The sequence below is a fragment of the Oncorhynchus keta genome, unplaced genomic scaffold (assembly GCF_023373465.1).
Source record: "Oncorhynchus keta strain PuntledgeMale-10-30-2019 unplaced genomic scaffold, Oket_V2 Un_scaffold_14384_pilon_pilon, whole genome shotgun sequence".
Lineage (NCBI taxonomy): Eukaryota > Metazoa > Chordata > Actinopteri > Salmoniformes > Salmonidae > Oncorhynchus > Oncorhynchus keta.
Window position 1 is genome coordinate 1,141,995 of NW_026290787.1, and position 20,506 is coordinate 1,162,500.

General features: G+C 48.3%; 1 protein-coding gene across 16 annotated transcripts in view; it reads right to left on the bottom strand.

The window, feature by feature from the left end:
* Positions 1–1,495: 1,495 nt before the first annotated feature.
* The window catches only part of LOC127927482 (peripheral plasma membrane protein CASK-like), a 62,371-nt gene continuing 43,360 nt past the window's right edge, over positions 1,496–20,506 (bottom strand). For 2 of the 16 annotated variants that reach the window (XM_052513939.1, XM_052513938.1), the window contains exons 11-28: positions 19,848–19,865; positions 17,181–17,302; positions 16,888–16,965; positions 16,631–16,711; positions 14,722–14,910; positions 14,567–14,645; positions 14,407–14,492; positions 14,196–14,264; positions 13,999–14,067; positions 13,877–13,912; positions 12,905–12,943; positions 12,280–12,476; positions 11,925–12,040; positions 10,762–10,842; positions 10,574–10,654; positions 4,786–4,988; positions 3,706–3,810; positions 1,496–3,310 (exon numbers count right to left, since the gene is read on the bottom strand). In XM_052513939.1, the coding sequence (XP_052369899.1) occupies positions 3,134–3,310; positions 3,706–3,810; positions 4,786–4,988; positions 10,574–10,654; positions 10,762–10,842; positions 11,925–12,040; positions 12,280–12,476; positions 12,905–12,943; positions 13,877–13,912; positions 13,999–14,067; positions 14,196–14,264; positions 14,407–14,492; positions 14,567–14,645; positions 14,722–14,910; positions 16,631–16,711; positions 16,888–16,965; positions 17,181–17,302; positions 19,848–19,865 (1,826 nt within the window). In that variant the 3' untranslated portion in view covers positions 1,496–3,133. Of the gene's footprint in view, positions 3,311–3,705; positions 3,811–4,785; positions 4,989–10,573; positions 10,655–10,761; positions 10,843–11,924; positions 12,041–12,279; positions 12,477–12,904; positions 12,944–13,876; positions 13,913–13,998; positions 14,068–14,159; positions 14,265–14,406; positions 14,493–14,566; positions 14,646–14,721; positions 14,911–16,630; positions 16,712–16,887; positions 16,966–17,180; positions 17,303–19,847; positions 19,866–20,506 lie in introns of all 16 variants that reach the window. The other 14 variants (XM_052513932.1, XM_052513931.1, XM_052513935.1 and 11 more) reach the window with 12 other exon arrangements.

Consider the following 20,506-nt stretch of genomic DNA (forward strand, 5'->3'; position numbering starts at 1 on the left):
TTAAACGAGACAACTGCCCGACGGCATATTTAAACGAGACTACTGCCCGACGGCATAATTAAAGGAGACTACTGCCCGATGGCACATTTAAACGAGACTACTGCCCGACGGCATATTTAAACGAGACTACTGCCCGGCGGCATATTTAAACGAGACTACTGCCCGGCGGCATAATTAAACGAGACTACTGCCCGACGGCATATTTAAACGAGACTACTGCCCGACGGCATATTTAAACGAGACTACTGCCCGGCGGCATATTTAAACGAGACTACTGCCCGACGGCATATTTAAACGAGACTACTGCCCGGCGGCATATTTAAACGAGACTACTGCCCGACGGCATATTTAAACGAGACTACTGCCCGACGGCATATTTAAACGAGACTACTGCCCGGGGGCACATTTAAATGAGACTACTGCCCGGCGGCTTATTTAAACGAGACTACTGCCCGGCGGCACATTTAAACGAGACTACTGCCCGGCGGCATATTTAAACGAGACTACTGCCCGGCGGCACATTTAAACGAGACTACTGCCCGGCAGCATATTTAAACGGTGACTACTATATCCATGGACACAGACTGTCCGATTGTATACCCAACAAAAAATATAAACGCAATAAAAAGAGTGAACGTGGTTTCACCATCACTGTACCCATTACATCATCTCTGAACTACACCATTTCCCAGCAGCTAGGCCTAGGGGGTTATCTGGACAGGGCCATGGACTTCCCTAGTATTTCAGAAACCATGGACAAAGCATTACATTTTAACTTGGACTAGAGAAAGCCATCTTAAGTCCACAAGCTATTTAAAGTATTTGAAGTGTTTGATCACAGCTCATTATTTGATAGGATTAGAAGACAAATGGAAATTGGGTGACATATGTTTAGGTCTTGGCTCACAATAATTTTTTGTGTGTGGGGGGGGGTCCTTGAGTGGCGCAGCGGTCTAAGGCATTACATCGCAGTGCTAGAGGTGTCACTACAGACCCAGGTTTGATCCCGGGCTGTATTACATCCCGGCTGTGATTGGGAGTCCCATAGGGCGGCGCACAATTGGCCCAGCGTCGTCAGGGTTAGGGGAGGGTTTGGCCGAGGTATGCTGTCGTTGTAAATAAGAATTTGTTCTTAACTGACCTGCCTAGTTAAATAAAGGTTAAAAATAAATAAACAACCTGACAGTACAGATAGACTGCATTCTAGTGGACAATGGCTGACATCTTGTGGTCAATGGAAGCACTTACATGACCATAATGTTCAGTATAAGCAAACTACTGCATTGCATCACACACACACAACCACACCTATAGCCAGTCCACACATAGGGCCAAACCTGTACACACACACACACACACACACACACACACACACACACACACACACACACACACACACACACACACACACACACACACACACACACACACACACACACACACACACACACACACACACACACACACACACACACACACTAGAGACTGTAGGAACTTATATTAGACAGAACCCAAAGGCAGTTTACTTTGTCAACACTTAAAATGAAATATTTTTTTTACAAAACAGAAAAGAAAAATAACATTTCATACCGAAGAGCTGCTTGTCATTTGCAGAGGGAACTTTACACAGGACTTTAAATGGTAACACTTTACTCCAGGCAGAGAGACATAACCCCTACATAACACACTGTCAGAAGCATGACAAAGCCGTTTCTTTTTTTATGCTACAACAGTTCAAGACAGGCACTACGCCCTTTTTACAACAGTGCTCATAAGGCGCTATGTCATGTCACCGCAAGTAAAGTGTTATAAAGAGTTTGTCACAATGAGCTCTTTTAGTATTATTATTATACACACACTGGCTCTTGGCATCACTCTTATGACTTACGAACCACGGAAACATTTACACACCATAAAAATGCATCTCCTTCCATTGAACTTAAAACAGTAATACTCTTTTAAGACGACACAGTTCTGAAATGGCGGACCTATAGGATTGGACGTCCCACTCCGTATCCCCTCCCATTCCCACAACATATCAAATAGGGACAATTGACATACACGGCTCACTCTTATGGGCCTGCAGGACTGGGGGGTGTGCATAGGAGTCAGAGTCTTCTGCCCCAGCCGCATGCAGGGTGACCGTGTTGGATTATGTGGTTTTCTTCCCTCCTCCTGTCCGTCCATCCAGATAAGAGGGATGCCCTCTGGCTTGGACACCTGTGCTTTGGCGATGACCAAGCACACGCTCTGACCGAGGAGAATCATCGCTTTACAGAGAGAAAGAAACAGAGGGGGGGGAGCACCTGTTCTCTCCATTGTGCAAACTGAGATGTAAACAAACAGGGTGTGTAGGGAATGAAGAGAGTTCAGGGGGGGGGGGGGGTGTGCTCCTTCAACGATTTGATTGACAGATAGAGGGACCTATGAAATAAATAAAAGGAAAGGGATAGGAGGGGTGTTCACTGTGCTTTTCTATCCGCCCAATAGGACGTGGTGTCACTGCGGCAGCGGCGACTGTGCGAGACCTCCGCTGTCTCTGAGGGGCGGAGCACGAAGAGTATGAGGCGGCCAATAGGAGTAAGGGGTCAGGGGGTCACACGGCAAGCTTCCGACTGACGACCATAGGAAATGCCTTATACAAGGTAAACAGCAACAAACACCCATCACCGTGTGTCACATCTGTCCTCCTCACTATCTCGCCTCAGACAGCTATCGCTGTAACCATACAAAAAGAAATAAGGTAGAAAATGCCACCCCCCCTCCATCCCTAAGAACAGGACCATATTCATTATTTTCTATTATATACATATACATATACATATATATATACATATACATATACACATATATATATATATATATATATATATATATATATATATGTATACACACACAACATGTGCCTTTGAGGCAGTCGGTAAGGAGTGGAGAGGAAGACGACAGAAGTCACTGTTTTTCTTCAGGAGGACTGACTGAGGTTTCAGAGGTCCTTTTTCATTCATTTTTTCCTTCATCCACACGGTTTCCACAGAGATGTTCCACAGAGATGCATTGTAAAAGAAAACCGGGGTTTGTTGGGGAATGGGGGACGACAGTCAGAGTTTGGTGTTGGTTGGTCTGGGTTCAGAGGTTAATAAACCCAGGACACAGGAACCCACTGAGCGGTGGTACACACCAGGTTCACAGCCTCCTCCAGCAGACGGATGGTGTCGTCGATCTCATTGTTGATGACGGTCTGGTCGAAGTAATGGGCGTAGGTCTTCTGGAGGCCCTCGGACTCCTTCTGCAGCCTCTGGAGGGAGTCATCCTGAAGGGAGGAGGAGGGAAGAAAGAGTCAGAATAACAGGGGAAGAAAAGACCCTCCTTCCAGGCATTGTGGGAAGGGTCGAGTCACACAATGGAAAGAAAGATTAAATGGGACTCTGGGAGGATCTTAGTATACTCAAAAACAAACCATTTACACACAAACACAATACACACACCTATAAAAGGAGTGTATATGAGCTAACCTACTTGTACATATCCAGTACTTACAGGCAGTTTCCTGCACCACTTGGGAAGCTTGGGTGCAAGGAGAAAGGCATGCCAAAGAAAAATCAACAGGAATGCAGACAGGACACAGGCAGTGGGATGGACTTTCACCACAGCAAAAACACAACCCAAAACATGACGGACACAGTAGCAGTGTGTTTTGGCCCTAACCTCGTTCATTCCAGGGGTGATGGTGGGAGCTGCGATGAACACAACGTAAGGGGCAAACTCAGCCGTCCTCAACACCTTGAGTGCCTGAAGAGAAACAAGAGATGACTGACAGAAAACTGACTAGTGAGCTACATTTAAAAACTCTCCACAGTATTAATAAACAGGAAGTGTATATTCAACTGGCAGAACATAAACTGAAGAGATGAAGGTTAGGTTTAAGAGAGAGGGTTAGGTTAGAGTTCATGTTTGAGTTAAGGTCAGGTATATTTAGGTTAGATCATTAGATCATTAGATTAGCGTTCCACCATCACTGATTTTCTGCCGGTGGAATATATAATGCTTAATAAATACTGGACACACACACACACAGACAACCCCGCCCACCCATTATCACCTCACACAGACAACCTCGCCCACCCATCCATCCCCACCTCACACACAGACAACCCCACCCACCCACCCCCATCCCACACACAGACAACCTCGCCCACCCATTATCACCTCACACAGACAACCTCGCCCACCCATCCATCCCCACCTCACACACAGACAACCCCACCCACCCCCACCTCACACACAGACAATCCCACCCATCCCCACCTCAAACACAGACAACCCCACCTACCCCACCTCACAGACAAACAACCCCACCCACCCCCACCTCACAAACAACCCCACCCATCCCCACCTCAGACAAACAACCCCACCCCACACACAGACAAACAACCCCACCCCACCTCACAGACAAACAACCCCACCCCACACACAGACAACCCCACCCATCCCCACCTCACACACAGACAACCTCACCCACCCATACCCACCTCATACACAGACAACCCCACACACAGATAACCCCACCCACCTCCACCTCACACACAGACAACCCCGCCCACCCATCCCCACCTCACACACAGACAACCCCGTCCACCCATCCCCACCTCACACACAGACAACCCCGCCCACCCACCCCCACCTCACACACAGACAACCCCACCCAACCATCCCCACCTCACACACAGACAACCCCACCCAACCCCACCTCACACACAGACAACCCCACCTCACACAGACACCTACCTGTGGTTCCACGTCCAGTATGGAGATCATACCCTGCTGGTGGATCTGGCGGATGGTCTCTAGCCGCGTGCCGTACATGGCGTCCTCGTGACTACCGTACTCCAGGTAGTCATTGTTACTGATGTCCTGCATCATCTGGTCATGTGTCACAAAGTAGTAGTTCTTCCCATTCTCCTCGTCCTTCTTTGGAGGTCTGGTTGTGTCTGTGGGGAGGGAGAGAGGGGGAATGGGAGGGAGAGAGAGAGGGAAAGAGAGGAAGAGAGGGGGAATGGGAGGGAGAGAGGGGGATTGGGAGGGAGAGAGGGGGAGTGGGAGGGAGAGAGAGAGGGAAAGAGAGGGGGAATGGGAGGGAGAGAGAGGGGGAATGGGAGGGAGAGAGAGAGGGAAAGGGAGGGAGAGAGGGGGAATGGGAGGGAGAGAGGGGGAATGGGAGGGAGAGAGAGAGGGAAAGAGAGAGGGGGAATGGGAGGGGAGAGAGAGAAGGAAAGGGAGGGAGAGAGGGGGAATGGGAGGGAGAGAGGGGGAATGGGAGGGAGAGAGGGGGAATGGGAGGGAGAGAGGGGGAATGGGAGGGAGAGAGGGAAAGGGGGGAGCGAGAGAGGGAAAGGGGGAGAGAATTAGGGAGGGGTAAGTGATAGAACCTGAATGGAGATTCCTACACTCAAGTCTTCTCTTAGTACATAGATGTCCATGTAGTGTTGGTAATGGTAGTAGTGGTGGTGGTAGTAGCGGTAGTAGTGGTAGTAGTGGTGGTGGTAGTAGCGGTAGTAGTGGTAGTAGTGGTGGTGGTAGTAGCGGTAGTAGTGGTTGTGGTGGTAGCAGTAGTAGTGGTGGTGGTAGTAGCGGTGGTGGTAGTAGTGGTAGTAGTAGCTGTAGTAGTAGTGGGGGTAGTAGTGGTATTAGTGGCGGTTGTGGTGGTAGCGGTAGTAGTGGTATTAGTGGTGGTAGCGGTATTAGTGGTGGTAGTGGTATTAGTGGTGGTAGCGGTATTAGTGGCAGTAGTAGTAGTGGTAGTAGTAGCGGTGGTGGTAGCGGTAGTAGTGGCATTAGTGGTGGTAGTAGTATTGGTGGTGGTAGTGGTAGTATCGGTACTAGTGGTATTAGTGGTGGTAGTAGCGGTAGTAGTAACGGTGGTAGTGGTAACAGTGGTATTAGTTGTTGTGGCGGTAGTTGTGGTAGCGATAGTAGTGGTGGTAGTGGTATTAGTGGTAGTGGTAGTATTGGTATTAGTGGTAGTAGTGGTGGTAGTGGTGGTAGTAGTGGTAGCGGTAGTAGTGGTGGTGGTAGTATCGGTAGTAGTGGTGGTGGTAGTAGCGGTAGTAGTGGTGGTGGTATGAGCGGTAGTAGTGGTATTAGTGGTGGTAGCGGTAGTAGCAGTAGTAGTGGTGGTAGTGGTATTAGTGGTAGTGGTGGTAGTAGCAGTAGCGGTAGTAGTAGCGGTAGTAGTGGTATTAGTGGTATTAGTGGTAGCGGTAGTAGTGGTAGCAGTAGTAGTGGTGGTAGCAGAGGTAGTAGTGGTGGTGGTGGTAGTAGCGGTAGTAGTGGTAGTAGCCATAGTAGTGGTAGTAGGTGTAGTAGTGGTAATAGCGGTAGTGGTGATGGTAGTAGTAGCGGTGGTGGTAGTTGTGGTAGTAGCGGTAGTAGTGGTGGTGGTAGTAGCGGTAGTAGTGGTGGTGGTAGTAGCGGTAGTAGTGGTGGTGGTCATAGCGGTGGTAGTGGTAGTAGTTGTGGTGGTTGTAGTAGTGGTGGTGGTAGCGATAGTAGTGGTGGTGGTAGCGGTAGTAGTGGTGGTGGTAGTGGCAGTAGTGGTCGTGGTAGTAGCAGTAGTGGTGGTGGTGGTGGTGGTAGTAGTGGTGGTGGCAGTAGTGGTGGTGGTAGTAGCAGTAGTGGTGGTGGCAGTAGTGGTGGTGGTAGTGGCAGTAGTGGTGGTGGTAGTAGTGGTGGTGGTAGTAGCGGTAGTAGTGGTGGTGGTAGTAGCGGTAGTAGTGGTTGTGGTAGTAGCGGTAGTAGTGGTGGTGGTAGTAGCGGTGGTGGTAGTAGTGGTAGTAGTAGCTGTAGTAGTGGTGGGGGTAGTAGTGGTGGTGGTCGTAGTGGTAGTGGTGGTGGTAGTAGTTGTGGTAGTAGTGATAGTAGTTGTGGTGGTAGTAGTGATAGTAGTTGTGGTGGTAGTAGCGGTAGTAGTAGCGGTAGTAGTGCTGGTAGTAGTGGTATTAGTGGTAGTGGTGGTAGCGGTAGTAGTGGTATTAGTGGTAGCGGTAGTCGTGGTATTAGTGGTAGCGGTAGTCGTGTTATTAGCGGTAGTAGTAGTGGTGGTGGTGGTGGTGGTAGTAGTGGTGGTGGTAGTAGCGGTAGTAGTGGTGGTGGTAGTAGCGGTAGTAGTGGTGGTGGTAGCGGTAGTAGTGGTGGTAGTAGCGGTAGTAGTGGTATTAGCTGCAGTAGCGGTAGTAGTGGTAGTAGAGGTGGTAGTAGTGGTGGTTGTGGCGGTAGTAATGGTAGTAGTGGTGGTAGTAGTGGTGGTGGTAGCGGCAGTAGTGGTGGTGGTAGTAGCGGTAGTAGTGGTGGTAGCGGTAGTAGTAGTGGTGGTGGTGGTAGTAGCGGTAGTAGTGGTGGTGGTAGTAGCGGTAGTAGTGGTATTTGTGGTGGTAGCGGTAGTAGTGGTAGTAGCGGTGGTAGTAGTGGTGGTTGTGGCGGTAGTAGTGGTGGTGGTGGTAGCGGTAGTAGTGGTAGTAGTAGTAGTGGTAGTATTGGTGGTGGTAGTGGTGGTAGTATTAGTAGTGGTAGTATTAGTAGTGGTAGTAGCGGTTGTAGTGGTGGTAGAAGTAGCGGTAGTAGTGGTATAAGTAGTAGTATGGTAGTAGCGGTGGTAGTGATAGTAGTGGCAGTAGCGGTGGTAGTAGTGGCGGCAGTAGCGGTGGTAGTAGTGGTGGTGGTAGTAGTGGTGGTTGTGGCGGTAGTAATGGTAGTAGTGGTGGTAGTAGTGGTGGTGGTGGTGGTAGCGGTAGTAGTGGTATTAGTGGTAGTAGCGGTGGTAGTGGTGGTAGTAGCGGTGGTAGTATTAGTAGTGGTAGTAGCGGTTGTAGTGGTGGTAGTAGTAGCGGTAGTAGTGGTATAAGTAGTAGTATGGTAGTAGCGGTGGTAGTGATAGTAGTGGCAGTAGCGGTGGTAGTAGTGGCGGCAGTAGCGGTGGTAGTAGTAGTGGTGGTTGTGGCGGTAGTAATGGTAGTAGTGGTGGTAGTAGTGGTGGTGGTGGTAGCGGTAGTAGTGGTAGTAGTGGTAGTAGCGGTGGTAATAGTAGTAGTGGTAGTATTGGTGGTAGTAGTAGCGACAGTAGTGGTGGTAGTAGTGGTAGTAGCTGTAGTAGTGGTAGCAGCGGTGGTAGCGGCAGTAGTGGTGGTAGCAGTAGTAGAGGCAGTAGTGGTGGTAATAGTAGTAGTGGCTGTAGTGGTGGTAGTAGTGGTGGTGGTAGTAGCAGTAGTAGCGGTGGTGGTAGTGGTAGTAGCGGTAGTAGTGGTAGCAGCGGTGGTAGTGGTAGTAGTGGCCGTAGTGGTGGTAGTAGTGGTGGTAGTGGTGATAGTGGTAGTAGCGGCAGTAGTAGTGGTAGTAGTGGTAGCAGCGGTGGTAGTGGTAGTAGTGGCCGTAGTGGTGGTAGTAGTGGTGGTAGTGGTGATAGTGGTAGTAGCGGCAGTAGTAGTGGTAGTAGCGGCAGTTGTGGTGGTAGCGGCAGTAGTGGTGGTAGTAGTAGTAGCGGTAGTAGTGGTGGTGGTAGTAGGTGTGGTAGTAGTAGCGGTAGTAGTGGTGGTGGTAGTAGGTGTGGTAGTAGTAGCGGTAGTAGCGGTAGCGGTAATAGCGGTGGTAGTAGTGGTAGTGGTAGTATTGGTGGTGGTAGTGGTGGTAGTGGTAGTGGTGGTAGTAGCGGTGGTAGTATTAGTAGTGGTAGTATTAGTAGTGGTAGTAGCGGTTGTAGTGGTGGTAGAAGTAGCGGTAGTAGTGGTATAAGTAGTAGTATGGTAGTAGCGGTGGTAGTGATAGTAGTGGCAGTAGCGGTGGTAGTAGTGGCGGCAGTAGCGGTGGTAGTAGTGGTGGTGGTAGTAGTGGTGGTTGTGGCGGTAGTAATGGTAGTAGTGGTGGTAGTAGTGGTGGTGGTGGTGGTGGTAGCGGTAGTAGTGGTATTAGTGGTAGTAGCGGTGGTAGTGGTGGTAGTAGCGGTGGTAGTATTAGTAGTGGTAGTAGCGGTTGTAGTGGTGGTAGTAGTAGCGGTAGTAGTGGTATAAGTAGTAGTATGGTAGTAGCGGTGGTAGTGATAGTAGTGGCAGTAGCGGTGGTAGTAGTAGTGGTGGTTGTGGCGGTAGTAATGGTAGTAGTGGTGGTAGTAGTGGTGGTGGTGGTAGCGGTAGTAGTGGTAGTAGCGGTGGTAGTAGTAGTAGTGGTAGTATTGGTGGTAGTAGTAGCGACAGTAGTGGTGGTAGTAGTGGTAGTAGCTGTAGTAGTGGTAGCAGCGGTGGTAGCGGCAGTAGTGGTGGTAGCAGTAGTAGAGGCAGTAGTGGTGGTAGTAGTAGTAGTGGCTGTAGTGGTGGTAGTAGTGGTGGTGGTAGTGGTAGCAGTAGTAGCGGTGGTGGTAGTGGTAGTAGTGGTAGTAGTGGTAGCAGCGGTGGTAGTGGTAGTAGTGGCCGTAGTGGTGGTAGTAGTGGTGGTAGTGGTGATAGTGGTAGTAGCGGCAGTAGTAGTGGTAGTAGCGGCAGTTGTGGTGGTAGCGGCAGTAGTGGTGGTAGTAGCAGTAGCGGTAGTAGTGGTGGTGGTAGTAGGTGTGGTAGTAGTAGCGGTAGTAGTGGTGGTGGTAGTAGGTGTGGTAGTAGTAGCGGTAGTAGCGGTAGCGGTAATAGCGGTGGTAGTAGTGGTGGTGGTAGTAGCGGTAGTGGGGGTAGTAATGGTGGTAGTAGTAGTGGTAGTAGTAGTAGCGTAGTAGTGGCCTTAGCGGTGGTAGTAGTGGTGGTAGTGGTGATAGTGGTAGTAGCGGCAGTTGTGGTGGTAGCGTCAGTAGTGGTGGTAGTAGTAGTCGCGGCAGTAGTGGTGGTAGTAGCGGTAGTAGTGGTGGTGGTAGTAGGTGTGGTAGTAGTAGCGGTAGTAGTGGTGGTAGTGGCGGTGGTAGTAGTGGTAGTAGCGGTGGTAGTAGCAGTAGCGGTAATAGCGGTGGTAGTAGTGGTGGTGGTAGTAGCGGTAGTAGTGGTAGTAATGGTGGTAGTAGTAGTGGTAGTAGTAGTAGTAGCGGCAGTAGTGGTGGTAGTGGTAGTAGTAGTAGTGGTGGTAGTAGTAGTAGCGGCAGTAGTGGTGGTTGCGGTAGTAGCGGTGGTAGTGGTAGTAGTGGTAGTGGTAGTAGCAGCGGTGGTAGCGCTGTTAGTGCCGGTAGCGGTAGTAGTGGTGGTAGTAGTGGTAGTGGTAGTACTGGTGGTAGTAGCGGTGGAAGTTGTGGTAGTAGCGGTGGTAGTAGTGGTAGTAGCGGTGGTAGTAGTGGTAGTAGCGGTGGTAGTAGTAGCGGCAGTAGTGGTGGTAATGATGGTAGTAGCGGTGGTAGCGGTAGTAGCGGTGGTAGCGGTAGTAGCGGTGGTAGTGGTAGCAGCGGTGGTAGTGGTAGCAGCGGTGGTAGCGCTGTTAGTGCCAGTAGCGGTGGTAGTGGCGTTAACGGTAGTAGTGGTAGTAGTTGTGGTAGTGGTAGCAGCGGTGGTAGTAGTGGTAGTAGTGGTGGCGGTAGTAGTAGCGGTAATCGTGGTAGTAGTGGTGGTCGGTCTCTTACGAGGAATGGGGTAGGCAAATCGGTCTGGGTGCTTCGTGATGAGCGTGTTCTTGATGTGCCTCCTGCCAACTCCATGGGCCCCTGGGAAGAGAGAGACACATAAGACAATGAGACAGAGACGTTAAATAATGTGTTGTCAACTGTTCCCCTTTAGTTAACACTACCTAAGAACCATCTGTCTAACGTACCCAACAATACAAGCGTTTTCCTCTTGAATGCAGGCAGTTTGACCACCTCTTCATACGTGACCAGGTCTAGTTGGTCAAACACTGAAACAGAGAAGGTGAAAGGCATTAGAGATGTTCACTGAGAGCCATAGGAATAATGGAACACAGACACAATGGGGTCGTCTGTAGTGCACAGCACAGGAAGGTGAATCAAATGAATGGCTTAAATAAAGAATGGATCTCTGAAATAAGTTTACTGATAACAGTGTGAAAAAGATAGCGGTTTGTTTTTGCCATCTAAAGGGCCTAAGTGGGATTGGAATGATTTGACATCACAAGTTCAATACTTCAGGTCTGTGAGAGACGGACCAACCAGGACACATAAAACGAGGAGGAACAAATGAAACAGAGAGACAGAAGTTCAAACTGTGGACTGACGTCAAACAAGGAAAAGAGCGTGAATGAAGTTGAGGATAGAGGGAGAGAAACGGAGGAGGGCATCGTTGGGCATCATTCAGAGTTACTTACATGCAGCCAAGCCATTGGGTAAGAGACGCATGAAAGATGGACAGAACAGAGGGAAGGAGGGAGGGGAGGATTAATAGAAGAAAAGGTAAATTAAAAACATTACAGTACATAGCTTGGACTCGGAGGCCAGGTTGTTAATGGCAGGAGCGTTAGACATGTAACATTCAGTCAACATTGAGACAACGTTTAGAGAGGAGCTCTTTGAGGGAGGAAAGGGGCATTAGTCTGATTCAGTTGGAAACCATTCCACAGACAGTACAGTAGTAAGCTAAGCATTTAGTTCTACAGACCGGGAATGTCTTTATTATACAATAAAAAAATACTACATTCAGAACTGAGACAATATTTTGGCCAGTGAATAAAGCTGCAAGAGAATATCTGGGATATAACATCTGAATGCATCATACAATATAAAATACAACGGAAACATCTGGAACACTTGGAATATCTTATAGCCAACATGTCAAGCCAAACACTTTTACATACACACACACGCGCACACGCACGCGCACGCACACACACAGAATAAAGAATTGGTTTCTGATTGTATTATTAAAGCATGCTATGTGTGTGTGTGTGTGTGTGTGTGTGTGTGTGTGTGTGTGTGTGTGTGCTTGTGTGTGTGTGCTTGTGTGTGTGTGTGCTTGTGTGTGTACCTGCGTTGTGCTTGGCCAGGTACTTGTCTTTGTACTGTTTCTTCTTCTTGCCAAACCAGGTACAGCTGGCCTGCTGCTCCTGCTTAGTCTTCTCCATGGCTATGCACGCCACACGCCTGGGTATGGGGGTAAAATGTAAGGAAATAAAAGATACTTCACTGATTATTCCTAGTTATTTTAATTCTGTGGTACGGCCCCCAAGACCAAAGTGTAAGTCGAATTTCTGCTTCACATTTGGGAAAAGTTCGTCTTGCATTGTAATTTCAATCCACTTCTTGAATTGGAAATGGAATTGGAACGAAAGTACCAACCCTGCTGGGTTTTACAGTATGGGTTCCATGGGTTCTGTCCTCACCACTCTTGTAGTTCTGGTGACGGTATGAGCCCTGCGGTTCCGTTCTTAGTGTTCTCCAGCTTGCCCTGCCACCAGTTGTGGTCGTCCTTACTGATGATCTGGATGATGTCACCCACCCGGAAGCGGATCCCGGCCTCCTTACAGGGAATGAGGTCATCCTTGGCGGGGTCGTACTCAAACTGGGCACGCACGTAGATCTGAGGGAGGAAACCGAGGAATGTGATTGGTCAGGACCGCTGATCTGGGAGGGAATAGGGGGACTGATTGATCAAGCTGGAGGTATGGAGGAAAGAGTTGATTTTGATTGGTCAAGCTCCTGACGAGAGCTGTACGGGACACTGATTGGTCGAAATGGCCACAATCGACACAGTAAACAAGAAGCAAAGAGGCGGAGGAGAGAAGAAGAGTCGGGCGAAAAAGAGAAAGCAAATAAGGCAACATCAAAGAAAGCTTTACCATTTGAATCGTTCTGGTTGCCCCTGATTGGCTACATCTTACGCGCAAACGACCAACCATTTTAATGGAGGGGGTTATGGACGCCAGCTAATGTTGGATCTGCAAGAGCTACAATGAGGGACATACTGCATGGGATCTACTGCTACTTGGATCCACTGAGAGATCTTACCTTGATGGACATTTTGTCCTTGATGACAGGTCTGGAGATCTAGGGGGTTGAGAGCATCACACACACATCATGCAGTAGAAAACATACGGGACATCGACAAAGGAGGTGAGAGTGAGGAGGACGGGCTACGACACAGGGAGACAGGCTACGACAGGGAGAATTTGCAATGAGGCCCTTTATCTACTTCTCCACAGTCATGGATATCATATGAAGAAAGTTGGAGGTATTTTTGTGCGCCAATGCTAACTAGCATTAGCGCAATGACGAAGTCTACAGTCAATGCGCTAACACTTGTTAGCAACTGCGCTAGCCCTAGTTAGCAACTTCCTTCAAACTGCATGCAGAGACATATAAATGGTATCCACAAGTTCCACTGATTGTGGGGAAGTAGTTAAAGGGCCTCATTGCCAAAATCACGAAGTATCCCTTTAATACATGCAGGGGTTATTTACACACACATTACACACACACATTACACACACACACACACAGACGTTCACACACACAGACATGTACACGCACACACAGACGTGTACACACACACACACACGCGAGTCCACACACACACAGACGTACACACACACACAGACGTACACACAGACGTACACACACACACACACACACACACACACACACACACACACACACACACACACACACACACACACACACACACACACACACACACTCAGAGACATGTACACACACACACACTCACAGAGACATGTACACACACACACTCAGACACAGATGTACACACACACACAGACGTACACACAGACATGTACACGCACAGACGTACAGACATGTACACGCACACACACTCACAGACATGTACACACACACATGCGAGTCCACACACACAAAAACAAGCATAAGGTGTCCCTGGTCTAGACAAAGCCATGTGAGAGGAGGAGTCAGACATCAGAGAAGAGAGGGAGTGGAGGAGTCAGGGAAGTCTATAGCTCTCACCTGTCGTCCTTTAGGCTGGATGGTAGAGGGCAGATCCTACAAGCACACATAGAGTTAACACACATCTAATACAGCACAATAGATTCATCTGACAGAAGCGATATCGAGCCACAGCTCCTCACCAGGATGGAGCTAGTGACACTAGCATGGCCGTTCGCTGGCGACTGTCTGGATAGGTCGGGGGACTCTTTCTGCAGACACACATGAACAAAAAAACATGTGAAAAATATCAACAGAAAATGACTTATAACTGAAGAATAGAACGCTTCTTTACCTCATTTACCTGATTTTCTAGAGACACAAGTGAATCGGTCCATACCTCGCAAGACATGGACTGTGACCGGTAGCTGGGTACGATCTTAAAGGTAACACTCCCTCGCATTTCCCTCTGTGGGGACACAACATTATCATCAAATGATCACAACCAATAAGAGCCTTCCACTGATACACACGTACCGTAGTACTGTGTAAAGACAAAACTAGCTGATTGGACAATGGTGAGAACGAGAGAATCTGATTGGACAACACACCAGCATCTTCTGGAGCTGTTCTACGGTCTGATTGGCAACGCTGATCCCGTTGATCTCTCTGATCTCATCGCCGACATGCAGCGTACCTACAAGAAGACAGAGGGTGAATGTGGGTTTGTTTGTGGTCAGGTGTACGGCATATTCCAAAAGTGTACTGTACCTTGTCTGTGGATCATTCCTCCGTGCATGATACGGGCCACGATGCAGTGGTTCAGATCGTTCATCTTCAGAGTGATGCCCTGAAGAGGTCAAGGGTGAAAGGTCAAATAGGAAGACTCAGTAAATGTGTGTGGTCAGTGTTTGTGTGTGTCGTACCATAGGTTCGTCAGTGTTCTTCTGGAACTGAACCAGGCGTACTCGAGTCACGTTCTCCAGGTCCATGTCCCCGTTGGTGCTCTCGGGAGAGTCTCCGTTCAGGTAGGGTGAGGTGGGCGGGGGGGTCACCCTCAGAGCCTCGTCACTGTACACCTCATGGGCCACCACGTCATGGGTCTGGAGCAAGGCCTACACACACACACAATAAGACACACCCTCACACAGACATCTACAGCAGACAATGAGTGTGTAATATGGTATTTTAAACAACATTGGGCGCACAAGGCACTAACTAAATTCACACGTGGCTTATTGTAAGTGTGTAACAGTGTTAGCTGGTTTCTACTTAAGACGTATTTGCTTGGTCTTCCTAAATGAAACATGAGTGACTAAAGGACTGGGTAAACTACTATGGGTCTACACAAATAGACTTGTATCCAGATGGAATATACATTCTTTTTTATTTTTATCTTGGTCACCAGGGAAGGGGGACCCCCCCTTCTTTATATCCAGGCCACTGTGTCAGTCTGTAGGCTGAGCGAAAAGCAGAGGGCTCTAGCGTTGAGATGTCAGTACAGAAATACCTGTGGGTCAGAGACTAAGCTGAGGTAAGAGGATGGAGAACCAAACACAACTCAGCTTTAAAAAGGCGCACTATGCACAAATCATTTCCTGGTTGCTAAAGTTCGAATAGTTCGCCTACTTTCAGTTTATGTGACAAAACAAGGAAGTTTAGTGTAGAGAATCATTGTACCATCAAAACCACTGAAATATATTTTCCATAAACAAAAATGGCTGTTTGAAGCTGGTGTAAAAAAACTACAGTAAAAGATGCAAAAACAACTTAAGAACGGGAAGCATAGAAATAGTGCACATAGAACAAAAGTAACGCTTCTTAGACTTGCTTTCAATGAGAATGACAGATCTATAACTAACATTTCTATGTGAATTTGGTCAGGTCGCCCAAAAGTGACATATTTCAGCTTAAACTGTAACAGACAAGCACAGATCTTTCTGCCATTGAAATCCTTGGGGCCACCAGAGCATGTTTTAAGTCCAAATACACTTTCGTGATGGTAAAAGCTTTTAGACTTAAAACAGATAAAGTATTTAGAAAAGATAATGGACCAATATATTTTTACATTGTAATCTTTTAAGAACTAATGATCACCAAAATAAAAGCTAGATAGTCAGGAAGAATGGAAAATTCCCAAAACAATTAATTTAGCAGTATAGAACACAGCATCAGTCATGGCAAGAAACATAGAATTGCAGGGAATTCGCTTTAAAACTCCTAAATGTTCTCAGCTCCATGGAAAATTGGTAGAATTGAAGGGAATTCGCTTTAAAACTCCTAAATGTTCTCAGCTCCATGGAAAATTGGTAGAATTGCAGGGAATTCGCTTTAAAACTCCTAAATGTTCTCAGCTCCATGGAAAATTGGTAGAATTGAAGGGAATTCGCTTTAAAACTCCTAAATGTTCTCAGCTCCATGGAAAATTGGTAGAATTGCAGGAAATTGGCTTAATGCAAAAAAAAATGCAAAACTCTCTCTACCTGACACCAGAGAAGAGATGAAGAGAGAACAGAGAGAGAAAGACTAGGAAAAGCAGAGGAAGCTTTTTTTATTCTGTTCTTTTGTTGGCAGTAACAGCTAGGGCTGGGGGGGCGGAGCACGATGTCTGCAGCCTCACTAGCCCCACCCATAACCCTGGCTGCTACACCTGACAGCCCCTCCCCTCAGTCTTGCTAATCTAACAGATTACTCCCGCCCTCCCTGGGGTCTATAGTGGACAAACTAAGGAGCTTGACCCAGTCATGATCATTTGTACACACACACACACACACACACACACACACACAGACACAGACACAGACACAGAGAGAGGGAGCGATGGAGATGGCCCACCATGAAGTGTGGCTGTGTGAGGATCCTCCGGAGTTCCTTGGCCTCCATGTTGTCAGGGTAACAGGAGATTGTCTCCAGTACCTACAGGATAAGAGGAGGGAGAGGAAGTACAATATCATATAAGAGCATTAACACTTAATACAAAACATTAACAAACCCCCAAACACTAACCAAAACAACAAGATAAAGTATTTAACAAGCGCTAGTCCCAGAAGAAAAGAGGTGTCCCACCTTGATGTCGTGACCAGGCCACTCACCTCTTTGGCTCTCTGTACTCCATCACTGGGAGGGTTCCTGATCTGAGGAGACGACCTGGTGTTGATCTGGTCATAGAGCTGCAACACCAGGAGGAGACAGCCATTATTATTCACTCATCTTTTACATATCCCTCCTCACATACCACTTTTTGTATTAAATGTTGCTTTAGAAATAAAATGCATTTTCATTCCCAAGGGATTTACCCAATGAACAATGTGGTGTGTCTCTTTACTTGTGTCAAAGTGCCACCTAGTGGACTTGACATGAACCTGCGTGTGTGTAGCCCACTCACGTCCAGCAGTGTGTGTAGGTGTTGGTCCTGGAAGACGCTGTGTAAGAAGTCCAGATCTTTCTCACTGCAGTCGGTCAGAGCATGAATCTCCTCCAGGCTGTCCAGCACCTGGGATACTGCCCCTACACACACACACACACAGGTTATAACATATACACACACGCAAACACACACCAATTGTAAGTAGTCAGTACCATAAAAACACAAACATTTAGATTTAACACACACAAAAAACACACAAGGACAAACACATTTACAGACACCGCAAACACACGCACAGAGACACCGCACACACACACACCGCACACACAGAGACACACAGCGCACACATACACACAGAGACACTGCACACACACACACACAAAGAGTGCGCACACACAGAGACAGAGCACGCGCACACACATACACACACACACACACAGAGAGAGAGACAGCGCGCGCACACACACACACAGAGACAGCGTGCACACACACAGAAAACACACACAACACACAAAGACACTACACACACACACACACACAAAGACACAACACACAAAGACAACACACAGAGACAGTGCACGCGCACACACACACACAGACAGCGCAAGCACACACACACACACACACACAAAGACAACGCGTGCACACACACAGACTGCTCACACACACACACAGCATGCGCACACACACAGAGCGCACACACACACACAAGGACAAACACATTTACAGACACCGCAAACACACGCACAGAGACACCGCACACGCACGCACACACACACAGAGACACCGCGCACACATACACACAGAGACACTGAGCACACACACAAAGAGTGCACACACACACAGAGTCAGAGCGCGCGCGCACACACACACACACACACACACACACACACACACACACACACACACACACACACACACACAGAGAGACAGCGCGCACACACACACACAGAAAACACACACACACAACACACAGACACTACACACACACACACACAAAGACAACACACACACACACACACAAAGACAACACACAGAGACAGCGCACGCGCACACACAACGCATGCACACACAGACTGCGCGCACACACACACACACACAGAGCACACACACACACACACACACAGCGCACACACACAGACAGCGTGCACACACAAGGAGCGCACACACACACACACACACACAGCGCACACACACACAAACTGCGTGCACACACACACCGCACACACACAGAGACACCGCGCACACATACACACAGAGACACTGCGCACACACACACAGAGACAGAGCGCGCGCACACACACACACAGAGACAGCGCGCGCGCACACACACACAGAGACAGCGTGCACACACACAGAAAACACACACAACACACAAAGACACTACACACACACAAAGACAACACACAGAGACAGCGCACGCGCACACACACAGAGGCAGCGCAAGCACACACACACACAGAGACAGCGCGTGCACACACAGACTGCGCGCACACACACACACACACACACACACACACACACACACACACACACACACACAGAGAGACAGAGCACAAACACACACACAGACAGCGTGCACACACAGAGCGCACACACACACACAGAGACAGCGCACACACACTGTGTGCATACACACACACACACAGAGAGACAGCACACACACACACACAGAGAGAGACAGCGTGCGCACACACACACAGAGACAGCGATCACAGAGACAGCACACACAGAAAACACACAGAGACAGCGCGCGCACACACACACACACACACACACACACACACACACACACACACACACACACACACACACACAGACAGCGTGCACACACACACAGACACAGAGCATGCACACACACACACACACACACAGCGCGCACACACAAGGCATCAGCACGCACACACACACAGAGACACCGCACACAGACACCGCCCACACACACACACAGAGACACCGCACACACACACACAGACAGAGACACCGCACACAGACACCGCACACACAGCTAGAAACAGAAGGTGTCAGGCTAGAGTACCTGCTACATGCAGCAAAAGCAACAGAGAGACGCAGAACAGGACAGAACAGAACAGAGGTACATCCCATCATCAATATGACATATTAGACAGGAAGGAAGAAATAAACCATATCACATGGGATGAAGATAATGGTATGGAGGTCAGGTCATGTGATTGGTTAGTGAAGGTTAGTGAAGGCTGGATCTAGAGATTGTATGGAAGACTAAAGTTAGTTGCCATGCTGCTTGTATAACATAGAAAAACACTTCACACATAAAAAGAGGTTTGAAGACTGAACACTCAGTTTGTCCTCCAAGGCCATGACAGGTCCAGATTGCACACGCCACTGACAACAGTTGTGATTGGATCAAACGGAAGCCGTGCAGGCGCGCATCCACCTCATTAGCTGTCGGTGGTGAGTGACATCACAATGCACAGAGTCTACTTCCCAATACTTCTGATTGGCTTTCTGTCCATCTCAGCTTGGAGTTCAATTCACCCCCATCAACTGACACCCAGTCAGATACTGTTTCAAATAGGTAAGGAAGCTGTTTTAGAGTATTGGGACGCGAGTCATCAAGGGTGCTACGGGGGAGGGGGGAGGGTAGTTTAATAGATGGTGATGATGTCATGATGTCACACCAGGAAGCTACCTGGGGATACCTACTTTCAGCGGCTAGCAGTCCTACAGAGAGCGCAGCATGGAAACACCACCACAGAGAAGACAATAGAGAGGAAAGATTCAGCAGACAAGAGAAAGAGAGAAAAGAGGAGGCCAGGAAGAATGAAAGACAAGGCAGACAGAGAGCAAAACAGGAGAGAGAGAGTAAGCAAAAAGCAGAGGCTGTGTTGACTCTAGAAGAGTCGGGAGCTGTGGGTATCTGGCTAAAGTCTCAAAGATGCCATTTGGAGGAAAATAGGTAATTTACTCATACACTGTTCTGCCCCCTCCTCTCCCAACACACACAGCCACAACCCACAGGAAAATAAATTCCATCCCTAAGCATGTTCTTTTTTTAAACAAGGGCAGAAAGTCACAAAACGCAGAGTGATGCAATGAGGCTGTCTGGTCTCATAAGAGGAAGACCAGACTATCACCTATATTGTCTCCAATGCTTTTTCTATGACTCACTTGGACTCTGTAACGCTCCAATTTCTACCAAAGTTTGTCAGATGTTTTCATCCTGAAGTGGCCACGTCACACCATCTGTTGTGCAGACCCAGCTACACGCCTTAATCCCACATGCACGGGAAGGATAGGCACCGTTACATTTCACCATTTTAGACGGGGCCTATTAAAAAGGCCTCTAATGAGACCTACAAAAC